This window comes from Typopeltis vanoorti, chromosome 4 (genome assembly GCF_054136105.1).
Source record: "Typopeltis vanoorti isolate ZY-2024b chromosome 4, IOZ_Tvanoo_1.0, whole genome shotgun sequence".
Taxonomy (NCBI): Eukaryota; Metazoa; Arthropoda; class Arachnida; order Uropygi; family Thelyphonidae; genus Typopeltis; species Typopeltis vanoorti.
In genome coordinates this window covers 108932824-108952581 of record NC_143552.1, presented here as the reverse complement: position 1 = coordinate 108952581, position 19758 = coordinate 108932824, and the positions used below count along the sequence as shown (strand labels likewise).

The 19758-nt window shown below is 37.3% G+C and overlaps 1 protein-coding gene across 1 annotated transcript in view; it reads right to left on the bottom strand.

Annotated features, from left to right (window-relative positions):
• LOC150107598 (uncharacterized) overlaps positions 1–19758 on the bottom strand; it is a 419637-nt gene that overhangs the window by 8702 nt on the left and 391177 nt on the right. The window contains exons 21-22 of the mRNA XM_090391960.1: positions 18656–18762; positions 10408–10531 (exon numbers count right to left, since the gene is read on the bottom strand). Coding sequence (XP_090248086.1) covers positions 10408–10531; positions 18656–18762 — 231 coding nt within the window. The remainder of the gene's footprint in view (positions 1–10407; positions 10532–18655; positions 18763–19758) is intronic.

The following is a 19758-nucleotide window of genomic DNA, read 5'->3' as shown; positions in this document are numbered from 1 at the left end:
ATAATTTCCACTTTGTCCGAAATTGAAAATGACACCAACCAGAAGAAAGTTATGAGATGTGAAGCAAGTGGGATTCTACAGCAACTTCAATCACTGGAGTTGTGATCATGACCTGCCCATAGGCAGGTCATGAGGGCAGTGCTTCTCAAATGAGGGGGGTGGCACTTTCTGCAGGCCTAGGGACAGGAAATACCTAAATACACCACTGCATATCATCTACACCAATGTCATCTACTCTCCACCACCACCACCACCACCACTAGTATTTTTCACAGACAATCACAAACATCCATGCCCACAGCAGGATTCAAACCTGCAGCCTTTTGGCTGAAGAGCAGAACACGCTAACCACTCGGCCAACCAGGTCGGCTAATGAACTTCCTGTATTTCTACCCATTGTAGGAGGTTTTGGGTCTACTACTCCCATGGTGACCAAGTCCATATTGGGAGAGTGTCACAAACATCCATGCCTATGTGGAATTCGAGTCCACAGCCTCTTGGCTAGAGAGAGCTGATATGCTAACCACTCGGCCAACCAGGCCAGCAATTTATCAGCAGTTAAACCACAAATTAATAACTTGATTATTAAACAGTAGGCAGAAGTGGGCATATTAAAATTGTATCATGGTTATGGTTATTATTAAAAGCATATTTTTGTTTGCAACATAATCAAAGTTTTAAGTTTTTATCTGAAAATTTAATTATTTATTAATATATATATATTAGTTTCCAATTATATATTAATTTTGGTAAATCAAATAGTTATAACATTTAATTTGTTTTGCATTTTCTCCTTTTAATTAATAAAAGAAAAAGGAGAAGTGCTATAAAATGTTTAAAAAGGTTACTATGGTTCTGAGATTAAAAACAGTTGGGAACTGCTGTAGTAGGTAGGTAGTTAGGAGAAGGAAAACAGATTGTTATGCATAATATGATGGCTAAATTGGATAAAAGTGGAAATCTCTTAATTTCATCACATGAGAACTGTAGAAGCCCTCCATAGCTCAGTTGGTATTGCAATGTCCTTAGAGAATGACTTTGGGTTCAAATCTTATCTAGGATGCAAGGACTTTTATTAGGACTTGTCAAGTGAAGGTGAATTAGCCAGTCTTGTATGGAAGTGGAAGAGTTTTTTCTCACAGAAATTCTTCTAATTATTATTAACACCAGACCCTTCATGGAGTCAAAAGCCTCATCAAAGGTAATGGTAGGGAATAGAAATGGTAACGGTAGAGAGGTAGTTAACTCTCTACATGTGAAAAGTATAAAGTGTAGGCTGAAAACTGACAAGTATAGTGATTCCTGCTAGTATCTAAATGTTGGTATCTTTTGTCACTGTTGAATTAACTCGTTCATTATTTGCCAACAGCAAGTTTAAAGTAAACTTGCAGTTGCAACACAAGGTGTAAAGGAGGTTGTGGGATTATTTTGTATTGCATTTTATGTATATTAATGTCAAAAGTATTCGAAATAAGGATTAGGAGTTTTTGACATTGGTTAGCTCAACTTGGCCAAAAGTTATAGGCATTAGTGAGACTTGGTTAATAGAATGATAGTCATAGGAATAGAATGTAAAGGATATATAGTATCTCCAGAGAGGATAGAAGGAAAACAGGATTGAGTGGAAGAGGTTTTGCTAATGATAGCATGTGAATTGAAGCCAAAAAGAGTAGAAGTACATCAGGGAGATAAAGATGCAGAAGACAGTTCATTTGAGGCTATTTAGAGTGAGATAGAGGCTAACATGACGAAATATGTAATTGGTTGCTGCTATAATCCAGGAGGTATAAGGGAGAATATAGATGATTTGTAGATTAGGACTTCCACATCCACATTTCATTTAGTACTGTGTTGCCTCCATGTGTGTGTGTGTGTTACAAGTGTTAGTTTCTACTCCCTGATGATGTCTCAGTGACTGAGAAATATTGGAAGAATTAAAATACTTTTCATTCCTTTCTTAGTGCTGTTAATATGCCATTAAATTTCGAACATGTTGTTCTTCCCAGTACTTAAGCCTTAACATACAGCACCCCACATCACAGGTAGTTGAGTTTATGGTTAGTGATATGTAGACTACACAAGTGATGACAGTATGGCAGGTTACTGCCACTATCTCATTCATCTAATCCCAGAGTGTCATCTGAAAAATAACCATTTCTGCAATCGATTTTCTGAGTTTCAAGTAAAAAATCCTACTTGCCTGTGAGATGTCCATTGATTTAAAAACAAACTGAAAAACAGCCTAGAAATAAAGTTCTAGTCAGGAACTAGGATCAAACCTATACTGGTATCTTTTCAGTTACTCATAATGGTGATTCTTCAGTTTACTCATGACAGAAAACTGAAAGTTTTCTGTCATGAGTATCTGAATGAAAAATCACTTATCACTTTTTTTTATCCAGTAATATTTTATTTATCACTTTTTCATCCAGGAATATAACATTCATGAAATGCAACAGTTTAAGATTTTAAAGTGAAATAAAGTATGAAAATTATTATTATTATTTAGGCCTCCATGGAGTCAAGAGACACATATGATAGACTTTGTGTTTCTTAGGAAACACAAAGTCTATCATACCACTCCTTGAGCTCATTGGCCGTTCTTTCACTCACTCTCTCTCTCTCTCTCTCTCTCGGGTAATGCATTCCATGGTTCAACTTCAACCACCGTCCATGCAAATAAACCACTCCTCACCTTCTTGCTCACAGCTTCCTTTCCCAACTTCCACGGTGGCCCCTTGTCATCACTCCTTCCAGCTGTTCCACCACGCAAAAGAACTCCACCCTGTAACTGCCTCTCAACAGTTTAAAAGTCTCGATCATATCATCTCTTCTTCTTCTATCCACCAAGCTCTACGGTCCACATTCCCTCATCCGATTCTCATAACTGACATTGTATAGTCCTGAAAACCATCTTTGTTATCTGCCTCTGTATCCTTTCCACAGTTAATTTATCTCCATCAAATCCTGGGGACCAAATTTGAGAACAATAGTCCGAGTGTGGTCTGATCAGGGTCTTATACAATGGAATAACTCTTTCATCTCTCCAGGTCAACGTCCTTCTCAGTATTGCAGCAATCCTCTAGGTTACCTTCACCACCTTTGCAATATGCTCCCTGAATTTCAGTTTTCTATCAATCATCATCCCTAGAACTCTTATCTGCCCTACTTCCTCCAGTACAGCTCCTCTAATCGAGTAAGCAGCCTCACATCGATGGATCCCAAACTTCGAGACTTTACATTTTGCTGCATTAAACCGAAATCCCCATTCATTTGCCTATCTGTTTAGTTTATTCAAATCCTCTTACAGGGCTGCCACATCTGCACTATTACTGATAACCTCTTCTCAGCTTCACATAATCTGCAAACAACTGAAATGTTATTGATATAAAGATTGAACAATACAGGTCCTATTACCGAGCCTTGTGGAACTCCATTTGTTCCACAAGGAACTCCATTTGTTCCTTCTGCTTCCTTGATATTGCCCCACCATACACAACTCTCTGATTCTTATCAGACAGCCAATCCTGAATCGAGTTGACTAACCCAACATTTAAACCCATGTGCTGTAACTTAAATATCAGCTTATCATGTGACAGTAAAATACCTTTGCAAAATAAAAAAAATGGCAGGCAGTATATGCCTTTCCCTCATCAACTGCTCTTGTCACGCTATCATAAAAGGCAATCATGTTACTAAAGCATGAGTGCCCCTTAACCCTCCTACTGGCCAAGGTGGATGAAATAGCAAGACTACCCCAGAATTATTCATGGATCAAAACTTCATTGGCATTTTATCTTTTATCAAGTATTTACCCTCTTCTGCTGTTAATCCCTTAATGGCGATTTGAGAGCCATTAGTGGATTAACTGTGGTCGAGCGACTTTTGAGTCACTTGTCTTTATATGTACTCTGTTACTTCGAATGTTCTTCACTGTACTAGGATATTTGATCTTTTTTTTTTTTTTTTTGCTGAACAATTTATTTATTGTTCAGCAGATGTGAAAAGAATTGTTCAGCAGATGTGAAACTTCTGTTTTTTCCAAAAACAGAAGTTTCACATCTGCCAAAATAACTAATCAATCCTGAAATGACTGCATTTCTTTGCAATGAACATACTTTAGTAATAGTTAATTTCCTCCACTTTACTGATAATATAGATTCTTTTTCGCGAATTTTCAAATGTTTGTTAACGTTTAAAATATTTTGTCAAATATTTATATTTATATTTTTATTTATATTTTTAAATAACATTTAGTGAAATAAATATGACATTTTGCTTGCTTTCTTTGCAAAATATCTTTATATGGATCGTCACATTTCAATTTTAGGAATGTTTTTTTTTTTTTTTAATGAACAACAAATGATTATAAACTGCATTACTCAGTTTCTGATATTGTCTTTTTTAGTATCAAAAATTTATACCTAATGGTATTTTATCAGAGATTCTTTGCCTTCTTCTTTTGCTTAAAATTGCAAGAGTTTTTTTTTTTTTTTTTTTTTGTAGGATGCATATTACTATATTATCCATGCTTAACCACTATAGATATGTTGAAAATATAATACGAAGGATATCCTGTATGGAATGATTCATAATTTATGCTCATTTTTAGGATTTTTTACTGCACCCCTCCCCCTCTCCTGTCCTGGAACTGATTGCATAACTACTTTAAATTTCTACAGCTGAAAGCTTTCAGACAGTATTCAAAATCTCTTATTTCGGTTTACCATTTTGACAAAAGAAGTAAAGCAATAATATTGTTGTATATTCGAAGCTCTTTGTATTTGAAATCAGTGATCTGCTGAAATTATTTTAAGATTTAGAAATACTATGCTATATTTTCAACATGTAAAACTGTATACCACACAAAGAAATTTCAGTTGTGTTATTTCTGTTTCTTTTTTAAAAAAAAAAAATCTAAATATTACTACTTCTGTTGCTGCTGGTTTCTATTTCTGAAATACGTCTTAGAAATGCTGGACAATAATCCTCTTACCTAGAGGAAATAATCTAATTTCACAAAAAAATAATCTAAAAGTCTTAGATTACTCTTTTGTGAAACACAAGACAGAAAGTTTCCGAGAAGTAGCACTAAATTGCCTCAAGCAAGAATGTCTTGTTTCGTTTTCAGTTGTTCAGATATCCTAACACAGTAAAACTGACATTTCTTTTACAGGCTGATGCAGTAATTATGCCAAAAATGCTTTCTTTATTTATAGTGATCAGTTTCACTTTTATTATCGAAAAAGTCTAAATTATTTGATAATTATCTTGAAAAAAATTACTGCTATTGTTGCTCTTGCTTGCCATCTCACAAATGAATTGTATATTGGGCATACTTTCTGATATTCCTTTCTGCCCAGTAACAAGTTGTAGACTAACAGAGATTACTACCCCCCCCCCCCCCCACTGGGAACAAGATCAAAAGAACATTGCCCAGCAGGCAGCACACTAAAGTACCTCATGCAATAACTGAATATTTTACAGGCAGAAATTCCTTGTTTTTGTTTTTCCATCTTTCTGATTGATTAGCAGACATTCAAAACATATTATTCTGATATTGCATTTGTAGGATGACAGTGTTTTTAAATATTAAATTCCCCAATGTCACATAACTTCCTGATTTATAATAATGAAGAAATAATATGAATATTTTCTTATTTATAATTTGCTAATTTACAATAATCAAAACTTAGTTTCTGTGTCGAAAAAAATAAATGTTATGTGGAACAATTATTATGGAAAAATCACGAATGAAATAAAAACTGTACCTATGTTTCATAAAAGCTTTCGGGTGTCTGGTAATGTTGCAACGGGAGGAGGGGGGGGGGGGTAAAACTATCAAAGTCGAAATAAAGTTAATTTCTATTGTGAAAATATGAAATATCACATTTGATGCATGCACATATACATATTTTGTATTAGAGAATATATGCAAAAGTATCGCTTACTTTAAAATTGAGAAAAATATATAAACTAGTAGAAAATATATACATATCAATTTAAATAATAACCGTTTATTTCATTTTATAAAGACTGATTATACAGGGAAACCAAAAAAGTGAAAGTGCAAAGAACAGTAGATTATGATATTTTGAAAAAACTTAGTGATATGATATGACAAAAAAAACATTAAACATTAGCACAAAAACATTAAACATTGGTTCTTCAAGATAATGCAATATTTAAGTGAAGAAAGTATGCAAGGATTTATATTTTGTACTGGAATTATAAACTTTACAATAAAGAGAGAAAATAAAAATAATTTCTATATTTTTAGTCTGGCTAATATAACTAACAGTCAAGTTGCCCAACATAAAACAAGGAACTGCATTTCTTGTTATAGAGAACTGAGACTCAGCTTCGCGAGACAATTTGTTTCAGTGTTCTCTACAGCGTGAAGGATTATCACATCTTCCCTCATGCTGACAGAACAGCCAAATTGAACTTCTTATCCATGTTCTTTCAACAGGTGTATTGAATCGTATCCAGATTTAGCTGGACGTATATATACGTCCTGGCCGGTAGGAGAGTTAACAAATCCATGTTGATTCTCACAGATAACATCACTCTCATCTGACCAATGTTGTATGCAGTCCCTCACTCATTTCTCCAAGACCTTAACAAAACAACTACTGATGACACACAAACTGGCCTATAATAAGACACTTCCGGTCTGCTACTGCCCTTCTGAAATGCTGCTATCTTACTTTCCTTGGGTACCTTTCCCGCAGCCAGACTTTTATTGAACAGCCAGTCAATAGAGCTGTCAGTTCTTAAGCACATTTTCTCAAAACCTGTGAGTGAAATACTATCCCGTCCCACAGCATTACTGACATCCAGAGTACTCAGTATTTGGAACACAATATCCTCTTGCACCTCTGAACCTGCCCTATCCCTCTAGTATTAAAATCTTCTTCACCAGGATGAAATACTCCAATAAAGTGCTCATTAAACAATTCTACTATGTTCTCTGCATCTCTATTTCCATTTTTATCCTGCAATATCATCCTTCCACAAACTTTTCTCCTTCTACTGGCCACATAGCTAAAAAATTCCACTAGGATTTTCTTTTGATATTAGTACCAATCTCTTCTCATATTACAGGTTTGCCTTCCTCACCATACCATTCACTCTCTTGGCCTATGTCTTATATTATTCATTTGCCTTTGTCCTTATATCTCTTCCATAATCTCTTTTTCAACTGCAGTTCCTGTTTGATATAGTTTCCTGTTTGTCATCCACTTTACTCCAAATTGTGTCTGCTTCTTCACTCGTGGAATATAGCTTACTATTCCACGAATGAAACTTACACACAAATATTCCTTCACAATTACTCAAGCACTAATGGTATCCTGGCCTTCCAATTCCACCTTCCACGGAACTTCCCCTAGTTGATATCTAAGACTATTATAATCACCTGCCTTATAATTCCACATACGTTCCCTTTTCTTTGATACTGCTGCATGTCTATTCATCTTCCAAAGTCAAAACCACATAGTCACTCTCTCCAACTAGTGGGAGAGATGTCATCTCACTTATTATCAGCTCTTTTGATGCTATAACCAAATCCCAAACTCTTGAACCTCTTGTTCCCTTTATTACATGTTGCCTAAGACATTTGTCCGTCAATAATTCTAGAAATTCCATTCCTTTATTACTACATACATTTTTCTTCTTCCCAGCTTATACTGCTGTAGTTAAAATCTCCCATAACAATCATTCTTCTTGAATTTGCCAAGCTCAACTGCCTAAATATCTCCTGCTCCCCCACCCTCCGTGCTTCTTGGTTTGTAGCAACACACCAGTAAATATCTTGTCTTGGTCACTTCTACCTCACACCATATGCTTTCAAAATCATTAGTGTCATTGCCTTCCAAAAATTTCCACTCTTAGAGGACATAAGTCATCACTTATCATAATCAGTACTCCCCCACCATGTTTTCCCTATCCTATCCTGCCAAAAAATGCTGTACCTTGCTACTTCAATTACTGTTATTATATCATCTTCCATCAACCATGTCTCAGCATTCCCAATAATCTTTCATCAGGCTGATGCTATCAGTGCTACCAATTCATCTCCTTGATGCTATGACCAAATCCAAAACTCTTCAACCTCTTGTTCCCTCTATTACATGTTGCCTAAGAAATTTGTCCCTCAAGAATTCTAGAAATTCCATTCCCTTATTACTACGTGCATTTTTCTTCTTCCCAGCCTACACTGCTGTCGTTTTCACTGCCTTCCAAAGCCTCCACTCTTAGAGGACATAAGAGTGGAGGCTTTGGAATAAATATTCATTTATCATAAGCAGTACTCCACCACCACATTTTCCTTTCCTATCCTGCTGAAAAATTCTATACCCTGCTGCTTCTATTCTTGTTATTATATCATCTTCCGTGAACCACGTCTCAGAGATCCCAATAATCTTTGGCCAGGCTGATGCTATCAGCACCACCAATTCATCTCCTTTATTCCAGATACTCCTGGCATTAGTATAAAGCATAAAAATGAAACTGTTTCTATACCTATCATTATCACCTCTAGACCCTACTGGACTCAGTGTTACCTGATTCGTCCCCCTTCCCCCAAGCATCCATTCCCACAAGAGGCCACTCCTGCTACCATCCACCCTGGGAATTCTAATTTCACTGCATTGACACACGAACTCATTCAGAAAACAGCAATCACTCCAGATACTTTCGTTCTTCCTCATTCAAATGCAAGTGGTCTCTTGCACCCAGTTCCTTTCTGTCCTCAAATGCCCTCCAAGCATCCAAATATTCCAATCCTCTCTTCTGACATATTCTGGCTATTATTCTATTCAGTATTATTCCTCTTCTGCTCAGCTTATCACTATCATATCTGGGCAACACACACACAATCTTTCCTCTCTGCATTTTCTTTTATACAACCTCAAGCAAAAATCTCATATCTCTCGCTGCCCAATTTATATTACCTCTCAAGTCATTCATGCCCACCATCACAATCATCTTATCCATCCTTTCACCCCTCTAAACTGCCATAGCCACACTTTCTATCGTCCCTCCAGGCAAACAATCCTCTGGTATCCTATCTTGCACATCACAGATCATCAAACCTCCATACATCACACCTCTTACCACTCTGTTCCTTGATTGCTCACTTGCATCCTTCACTTTCTCTCTCTCTCTCTCTCTCCCTCTCTCTCCTCTAACCCTTTCTCTCTGTGTTCCCCTAATTTCCTGCTGTCCTGGCATCACTCTATCCCTGGTTCCAGCACTCCCTCGCATTCTTCTCATTTCCTCTCTCTGACTGTTTCCATTCTACCTTTTTCTATCATTCCCTCTCTTCTATGTTTCTATTCTCTCCTCTTCTATCATTCCCATACCCCCCCTTCTCTCTCTCTCTCTCTCTCTCTCTCTCTCATTCCCCTCTCTTCTACTGCTCCTATTCTCTCTTCTTCTACCATTCCCATGATCCATTTTGCCTCTCCTTTCAGCTCATCTCTCTCTCTCTCTCTCTCTCATTCCCCTCTCTTCTACTGCTCCTATTCTCTCTTCTTCTACCATTCCCATGATCCATTTTGCCTCTCCTTTCAGCTCATCTCTCTCTCTCTCTCTCTCTCTCTCTCTCTCATTCCCCTCTCTTCTACTGCTCCTATTCTCTCTTCTTCTACCATTCCCATGATCCATTTTGCCTCTCCTTTCAGCTCATCTCTCTCTCTCTCTCTCTCTCTGCAAGTTAGTCACTGTTACTCACCATCCATCCTCCCAATCAAGACCATCTCTGAAAACTTTACAGTCATTAAAACCTTCCAGACTCCCGACTCTTATTTTTTCATTCATATTTCGCTTGTCATTCTCTCCTATCACACTACTCATCTCCCGACATTCATTTCCAGTCCTTGACACAACTAGGTCGGTTATCGAAAATATATAATTCATTTGATTCCTCCCATTGCCTACATTTTGTGCATATACGCACTCTCCCTTCTCTTACTCACCACATATCCAACTCCCAGCATGTATACATGCTGCAAGAACTGCATGCCAGAAAGTCCTTTATTATGTTACACAAAATAGAGTTCTTAAATGGTGGAGGACTTGGTGACATGTCAATTGGAGCTACAGCCGCCATCATTCCTCACTGCTGAGGAACTACTAAACTAAACGCTAAATATATATAAATGCTATATTATATATATAAACGCTATATTATGTATATATATAAATGCTAAATATATACACATATATAAATACAAATGCTATATTCAACTATGCTGAATAGCGAAAAACTTATCTTCGTATGTATGCATCCGACTCTGACCTTGCCTTCTCAGTAACCCAAAAATAACACATAAAATTAATACAAATTAAAATAAATTTATCATATATGCACATAATCATGCAGGAATGCATTATACTTACCTCTTAACTTTGGCAAACTGTCATTTAAGACCATATCCTGTTTTCTTAAACCTCTACATTTTTTAACTGGTACAACATTTTTTGATATATTATAAGTCTGAATGACTCCTTTTTCAACAGACAGCTGTGAAAATAAAAATGAGTTTATACAGCATATAAAGGTTTATATAAATGAGTTTATAAAAGCATTTACAAAGAAGTTTACCTTACTTGTAAATGCTTTTAAGTCAATATCTAAAATGAAATATAGCTTTAGGACATAACTTATTTAAATTAAAAATCCGACAAGCCAAAAACTATTATCTAAGACTCAGAATTTAGTTTTCACTTTCTTTCCTTCTACCAATTTCAATCTGATTGTAAAAACTAGGAAAGTAGGTGAAATACTACTTTAACAGTATTTAACATTATTTTTTTATTATTATTAATGTTTGGGAGAGTGAATTTCGATTTAGAGAGACTGACCTGCAGAGGGAGATAGAGGAGCTGAAAGAGGAGGTGGAATGTCTTGGGAGAAGTATGATAAGTATGAAAGATGAGATTAGAAGAATGGAAGAGATAATGCAAGGCAAATCAGTGTAGGGGAGAGAGAGAGAGAGAGAGAGAGAGAGAGTTTTGGGAATGATAGGAGAGGAGAGAAATTTGTGAATGATAAAAGAGGAGAGAATGGAATTGGATATGGAAATGGAAATGGAGAGAATGGAAACAGGAGAAAGAGGTATGGGAGTGCTAGAAGAGGAGAAAATGGAAACAGTAGGAAAGAGGAAATGAGAGAGAGAGAGGTATGGGAATGCTAGAAGAGGAGAGAATGGAAACAGTAGGAGAGACGGAATGAGAGAGAGAGGCATGGGAGTGCTAGAGGAGGACAGAATGGAAACAGTAGGAGAGATGGAATGAGAGAGAGGTATGGCAGTGCTAGAAGAGGAGAGAATGGAATGAGAGAAAGGTATGGGAGTGCTAGAAGAGGAGAAAATGGAAACAATAGGAGAGAGAGAGAATGGTATGAGGTGTAATGTATGGGGACTCAATGATCCGTGGTATTCAAGATAGGATGCGTGAGGAGTATTTGTCAGGAGGAACGATAGATAGGGTGGCTTTGGCAGCTAAAAGATGAGATGATTGTGATGGTGGGAACAAATGACTTGAGTGGTGGGTAAATAGGGCAGCGAGAGATATGAAAATCATGCTTGAGGTGGTATGAAAGAAGACACAGAGAGGAACGATAGTGTGTGTGTTGCCTAGGTATGATAATGACGAACTGAACAGAAGAGCATTAATATTGAATGACATAATAGCTAGAATGTGTGACAAGAGAGGACTGGAATATGTGGAGGCTTGGAGTGCGTTTGAGGACAGAGAGGAATTGTATGCAAGAAACCACTTACATTTGAATGGGGAAGGACGTAGGCATCTGGAGAGATTGCTGTGTTCTTAAAATGTCAATGTGTCCAAGGGAGGATGGCAGCAGGGGTGGCCTCTTGTGGGAATGGATACTTGAGAGAAGGGGGGATGACATCAGGTAACACTGAGCTCAGTGGAGTCTAGAGGGGGATAAAGCTGGGTATAGAAACAACAGCATTTATATGCCATATACTAATGCCAGGAGTATCCGGAATAAGGGAGAGGAATTGGTGGCGCAGATAGCATCAGCCAGACCAAAAATTATGGGATCACCGAGACGTGGTTGATAGAAGAGGATATAATAACAGGAATAGAAGTCGCTGGGTACAGCATTTTTGGGCAGGATAGGAAGGGAAAGCATGGTGGTGGAGTATTGCTTATGATAAGTGACGACCTATGTCCTCTAAGAGTGGAGACTTTGGAAGGTAGTGACACTATTGATTTTGAAAGCATATGGTGTGAGGTAGAGATGGGCAACACAGGATATTTAGTGGGGTGTTGCTACAGACCCAGGAGTACAGAGGGTGGGGACCAGTAAATGTTTAGACAGTTGAGTTTGGCAAGTGCAAGAAGAATGATTGTTAAGGAAGATTTTAACTACAGTAGTATAAATTGGGGAGAGGAAGATGATGTAGCAATAAGGGAATGGAATTTCTAGAATTATTGAGGGACAAATGTCTTAGGCAACATGTAATAGAGGGAACAAGAGGTTCAAGAGTTTTGGATTTGGTTATAGCATCCAAAGAGTTGATAATAACTGAGATGACATCTCTCCGACCAGTTGGAGAGAGCGACCATATGGTTTTGACTTGGAAAATGAATAGACATTCAGGAGTATCAAAGAGACGGGAACGTATGTGGAATTATAAGGCAGGTGATTATAATAGTCTAAGACGTCAACTTGGGGAAGTTTCATGGAGGGAGGAATTGGAAGGCCAGGATATCATTAGTGTGTGAAAAATTATGAAAGAATATTTGTTAGCAGCAATGGTAAGTTGTATACCATAAGTGAACAAGAGGACACAATTTGGAGTAAAGTGGATGACAAACAATATTAAACAGGAATTGCATGTGAAAAAGAGGCTATGGAAGAGATATAAGGAGACAGGTGAGGAGAGGATGCGTGAAGAATATAAGACACAGGCCAGAAGAGTAACTAGTGTGGTAAAGAAAGCGAAACTGGAATATGAGAGGAGATTGGCCCTAAGATCCAAAGAAAATCCTAGGGAATTTTTTAACTATGTGGGCAGTAGGAGGAGAAATGACTGTGGAAGAATGATATTGTGGGATAAAAATGGGAATAATGCAGAGGATAATAATCCACTATGTCCTCTGCATGACTGATGCAGAGGACATAGTGGAATTGTTCAATGAACACTTTATTGGAGTATTTCATCCTGGAGGAGTCAGTTTTAATGCTAGAGGAATAGGGCAGGTTCAAGGTTTAGAGGTACAGGAGGAGAGTGTGTTTCAAATACTGAGTATTCTGGATGTCAGTAAAGCTGTGGGACTGGATGGTATTTCACCACGAGTTTTGAGAGAATGTGCTAGGGAACGGACAGTGCCTTTGACCTGGCTTTTCAATGAAAGTCTGGCTGCGGGAAACGTGCTACCCATGGAATGAAAGGAAGGTAAGATAGTGCCATTGCATAAGGGCAGTAGCATAGCAGACTAGAAGTGTCTAATTATAGACCAGTTTGTGTGTCATCAGTAGTTAGTAAGATCTTGGAGAAAGTAGTGAAGGACCGTGTACAGCATTGGGCAGATGAGGGTAATTTTATCTGTGAGAGTCAACATGGATTTTTGAAGGGATGCTCTTGTTTTAGCAATATGCTAGACTTTTATGATAAAGTTACAAGAACATTAGATGAGGGAAAGGCATATACTGCAATTTTCTTAGACTTAGCGAAGGCATTTGACAACGTGTCACATGATAAGCTGATATTTAAGTTGTAGCACATGGGTCTGGATGTCAGATTGGTCAACTGGATTCAGGATTCGCTGACCGATAGGTATCAGAGAGTTGTGTATGGTGGAGCAGTTTCAAGGAAGCAGAGGGGTTACAAGTGGGGTCATACAGGGCTCAGTACGGGGCCCTGGGACCTATATTGTTAACCCTTTATATCAGTGACATTGTCAGTGAATTGCAAGGAGATATTCAGTTGTTTGCAGATGATGCGTAGCTAGGAAGGATTATTAGTAATAGTGCAGATGCGGCAGCCCTGCAAAAGGATTTGAATAAGTTAGATAGATGGGCAGATGAATGGGGGTTTCGGTTTAATGCAGCAAAATGTAAGGTCTTGAGGTTTGGGAAACATCGATGGGACACTGCATACTCTATGGGAGGAGTTATACTGGAGGAAGTAGGGGAGACAAGAGATCTGCGGTTGATGATTGATAGAAACCTGAAATTTAGGGGACATATTGCAAAGGTGGTGAAGGTAACACAGGGGATTGCTGCAATAATGAGAAGGACACTGACCTGCAGAGATAAAACAATTATTATTCCATTGTATAAGACCCTGATCAGACCACACTTGAACTATTGTTCTCAGATTTGGTCCCCAGGATTTGAAGGGGGATAAATTAACTGTGGAAAGGGTACAAAGGCAGATAACAAAGATGGTTTCAGGACTGTACAATGATAGTTATGAGGATCTGCTGAGGGAATGTGGACTGCAGAGTTTGGTGGATAGAAGAAGGATATGATATGATTGAGACTTTTAAACTGTTGAGAGGTGGTTACAGGGTTGACACTGGGGAGTTCTTTCGCTTGGGTGAACAGTGGGAAGGAGTGATGACAGGTGGCCATCCCTGGAAGTTACGAAAGGAAACTGTGAGCAAGAGGGTGAGGCGTGATTTCTTTGCATGGAGGGTGGTTGAACCATGGAATGCATTCCCTGCTGGAGTGGTGAGAGCGAGAACAGTCAATGAGTTTAATTAGTGGTATGATAGACTTTGTGTTTCTTAGGAAGGACCTCCCACGGAGTCTTTTGACTCCATGGAGGCCTGAATAATAATAATAATAATTATTATTATATAACAGTTCCTGGAGTCAAGCCTCATCAAGGGAGGCAATAGTAAGATGCATTCTAATAAGACATAATGTTTATCATACCTCGTCTTAAATTAGTTCAATGTTTGCACTTATCACCTTATTCAGCAATATATTCCACCCACCAACCACTCTCTATGCATAAGTCATGCCACACTTATGTAATATAATATATATAATATATTATGAATATAATATATAATATATAATATATAATATATAATATAATATACAATGAGTCTTTTGACTCCATGGAGGCCTGAATAATAATAATAATAATTATAATTATTATACAACAGTTCCTGGAGTCCAGCCTCATCACGGGAGGCAATGGTAAGATGCATTCTAATAGACATAATGTTTATCATACCTCGTCTTAAATTAGTTCAATGTTTGTGCACTTATCACCTTATTCAGCAACATATTCCACTCACCAACCACTCTCCCTGCATAAGTCATGCCACACTTATGTAACATAATATATATAATATATTATGAATGACCTCTTGTCTCTATTCCCTTCCCTCCTTCAACTCTTTAAAAAATATCTTGGGTATCTTGTTGTTTATTATTTTAACGGTATAATAGAACACAGAAACTAAGTAAATAATTAATTTATTGACTTGATGCTGATATTTCGCTGGTATTATAACCAGCATCTTCAGAGCACAAAAACACTGTTTGTCACAATACGCGAGACTAAAACAACATGGTGTACTTAACCAAAATTGTAACAGCAACACAAAGACTAGAGTCCTGATTTTGGCGCCCTCTTATCTGAAAAAAAAAAAAAAAAAAAAAAAAAAAAAAAAACGCTATCATATTATTATCACCTTATTCAGCAACATATTCCACTCACCAACCACTCTCCCTGCATAAGTCATGCCACACTTATGTAACATAATATATATAATATATTATGAATGACCTCTTGTCTCTATGAATTGTCTCTTGTCTCTTGTCATTATGAATGACCTATTGCTGCTACAATTTTGGTTAAGTACACCATGTTGTTTTAGTCTCGCGTATTGTGACAAACAGTGTTTTTGTGCTCTGAAGATGCTGGTTATAATACCAGCGAAATATCAGCATCAAGTCAATAAATTAATTATTTACTTAGTTTCTGTGTTCTATTATACCGTTAAAATAATAAACAACATGTTCGACGAACACATAAGTCTGTCCACACATCTTGGGTATCTATTCAATAAATACCTCTTAACAATTTATGTCTCCATCATATTGCCCTTCCTCTGCCTATTCACAAGAGTCTGCAGTTTACATTCGCCTAACCTGTCTTCATAGTCAGTATTCCCTAATCCTGATATTGCTTTTGTTATCCACCTTTGACCTTTTCCAGAGCTTGCTTCTTGCCTAGGAATACAGGTGACCAAATCATTGCACAATATTTATTTATTTATTTTTAATATTTCAGAAAAAAAAGAAATTCTTTACAGATTTGTTCTCTTTGAAAAATGCTTTGAAACAGAACTACAGTGATTATGGAACTTCTTATATTGTAAATATATTACTGTATTAATATTTATTAACAAATAAATAATAATACAGAATATAATAATAATAATAATAATAATAATAATAATGAAGTCTAAAAGACTCATTGCGGGAGGCACACACTGTCGCATGCATTGGTGCACCCAGGGAGGGGGGGCCAAGGGGCTCTGGCTCTCCCCAAAAGAAAAAGGAAAAAAACACTAGAAAAATTTCCTAAAATCTTTTTCTAATTAAAATTCATTTTTTTATTTTTTTTAAATTTATGTTGTGTAATATCTTCTATTTCTATGCTACTTTCAAACTATGCTTTAAACTCATTGACGGTGTGTCTGCACACTCTTAGGAAATGCATTCCACTCACCAACAATTCTCCATATAAAGAACTTGCTCTGACCTCACTTGCTCATGCCCTCCTTATAAAGTTTCCAGGGATGGGCCTCTTGTTTCCACTTCTAACTTTCCATTCTATGAAAAATCTCATCCACATTAACCTGGTAACAACCCCTTACCAGCATCTCTCAATAATATCTCCCCTCTATTCCTCAGTAAATGGCACTCCTTCAGTCTGTCCTCATAACTCACATTCCACAGGCTGAAAACTATCTTAGCTAATCTTTTCTAGACTCTTTTCAGCATATCCACATCCATGTGAAAACTAGGTAACCAGATCATCTGCATACAAAAATTCCATATTAAGCTTAATTACAATGGAACTATAATTTCTTTACTTCTGCATGTCAAGGTTCTCCTCATAATTGCCATAATCTAATATGATGTGATAATTTTATGACTTGAGCAATGTGACCCCTAAACTTAAAGTCCCTGTCCATCGCCACATCCAGATATCTCATCTCCTCTACCTCCTTCAAAATTCCCCCACTAATTTTATACTTTACATTTCATCCTTACATCCTTAATCTTTTCTACACTAAACTAGACATTTCACTCTCTTGACATTTGTACAGTCTATTCAAATCCTCCTGTATGACCAAAATATTGCTTGGCTCTTCATTATTCTCCCTTATTTTTGCTTCATATCCCCAGTTAAACCAGTTCCAATATCATTAATATACAAATTAAACAACAGTTGCCTTAAAACAGACCCCTTCTGCACAACACTAGTCAGTTTCTTCTTTTGAGATACCACACACACACCATGCATAACTTGTTGATACTTTTCTGACAACCAATTACCTCCAACTCACCAACCTAGTATGTAATCCCATCTATTCTAGTTACTTCTCTTTCTGCTCAACTCTTAACACTATAATGTCCAAATCTGCCCAACCTTTGAATAATTCTCTTGCATCTGAGATGGTATCCTCACAATGCTAGCCTGTATCCAGAAGAGAGCTATTTGCTTAATAGATGACCTCTCTCTCTCTCTCTCTCACTCACTGCCTACCCATCACTTTCCCATAAATGACCTGTTTCTACATTATGTCTTTTCTATAGGTATTTAAATTACATACCTCCACTGAACTGAATGTCACTAGTCCTACACTTCCCTTTAATCATATATGAACAACAGCAACTGCTCATCAACATCCATATACTGTTCGACTCCAAGCTCAGTGAAGAAACTTCTCATTCTCTTTCTTCATTTCACATAACTCTATCCTCTGGAATAGTATTTCCCATACTAATCAAGAAACATTTAACCAATTCTTTTATTCTCTCCATTACCTGCCCACCCATTGCACTGTTGTGTTATAAGTCTTCACAGGGGCACGCCAAGTGTATTTTCTGCCTGGGTGCAAACTTTTATTGGCCACCCCTAACACACTGCATTGTATAATCCAAATTAGATATTAGCTACATAAAATGCTGCCCTATTAATGTTGCCACCCGGGTGCGGTGAACCTCTTGCACCCTCGGGTTGGCGCAGCCCTGAGTCGTCAGACCTCTTATATGTGTGTGTATAGGTTGATATAATACCACACACACACACACACACACACACACACACACACACACACACACACACACACACACACACACACACACACAGATGTGCATGCTACCAAGATGGGGAGTCAAAACAATGAGTTTATATTTTTAATTCAAATTTTAATTTAAATTAAAATCAAAATGTAATTAAATTTTTAAAATAACTTTAATTAAAGTTATTTTCATCTTAAAGTGATTATCTCTAGATTTTTTTTATAATTAATGCTACATACATTTTACACCCTAGATCAATTTTTTTTACTTAATATTAGTCACCAAAATGTAATGTAAGTTACATATCTGACACTGATGTAGAAAGATACTTACCTTAGAAACAAAAATGCATGAACTAGTACCAACTGATTTTCCATAGGAAGCAAACATTTTTCTCTGTTTGACTGGCTCTGGAGTAGGTATTGCTGCATTTGGCATACCTGTAAAACCATCCATTAAAAATAATGCATTACAGTTTTATACAAAAGACTTCATACATATCATTATAACATTACTATTCCTTTACCTTCCATATAATACTTCTCTATGATACTGTATGAGAGTCAACATGGCTTTGTGAATGGCCGGTCATGCCTTAGTAATTTACTGACTTTTTATAAGGGTACTACATGATAAGATGATATTCAAGTTGCAGCACATGGGTCTGGATGTCAGATTGATCAACTGGATTCAGGATTGACTGTCCAATAGGTATCAGAGAGTTGTGTATGGTGGGGCAATATCAAGAAGGTTACATGTGGGGTTCCACAGGGCTCAGTACTGGGACCTATATTGTTTAACCTTTATATCAATGACATTGTCCATGGATTGCAAGGGGATGTTTAGTTGTTTGCAGATGATGCGAAGCTGGGAAGGGTTATTAGTAATAGTGCAGATGTGATAGCCCTGCAAGAGGATTTGAATAGGCTAGATAGATGGGCAAATGAATGGGGGTTTCGGTTTAATGCAGCAAAATGTAAGGTCTTGAGGTTTGGGACACACCGATGGGACGCTGCATACTATACGGGAGGAGTTATACTGGAGGAAGTAGGGGAGACAAGAGATCTGCGGTTAATGATTGATAGAAACCTGATATTTAGGGGACATATTGCAAAGGTGGTGAAGGTAACACAGAGGATTGCTGCAATAATGAGAAGGACACTGCCCTGCAGAGATAAAAGGATTATCATTCTGTTGTATAAGACTCTGATCAGACTACACTTTGACTATTGTTCTCAGATCTGGTCCCCAGGATTTGAAGGGGATAAATTAACTGTGGAAAGGGTACAAAGGCGGATAATAAAGATGGTTTCAGGACTGTACAATGTTAGTTATGAGGATCGGCTGAGGGAGTGTGGACTGCAGAGTTTCATGGATAGAAGGAGAGGTGATATGATTGAGACTTTTAAATTGTTGAGAGGTGGTTACAGGGTTGA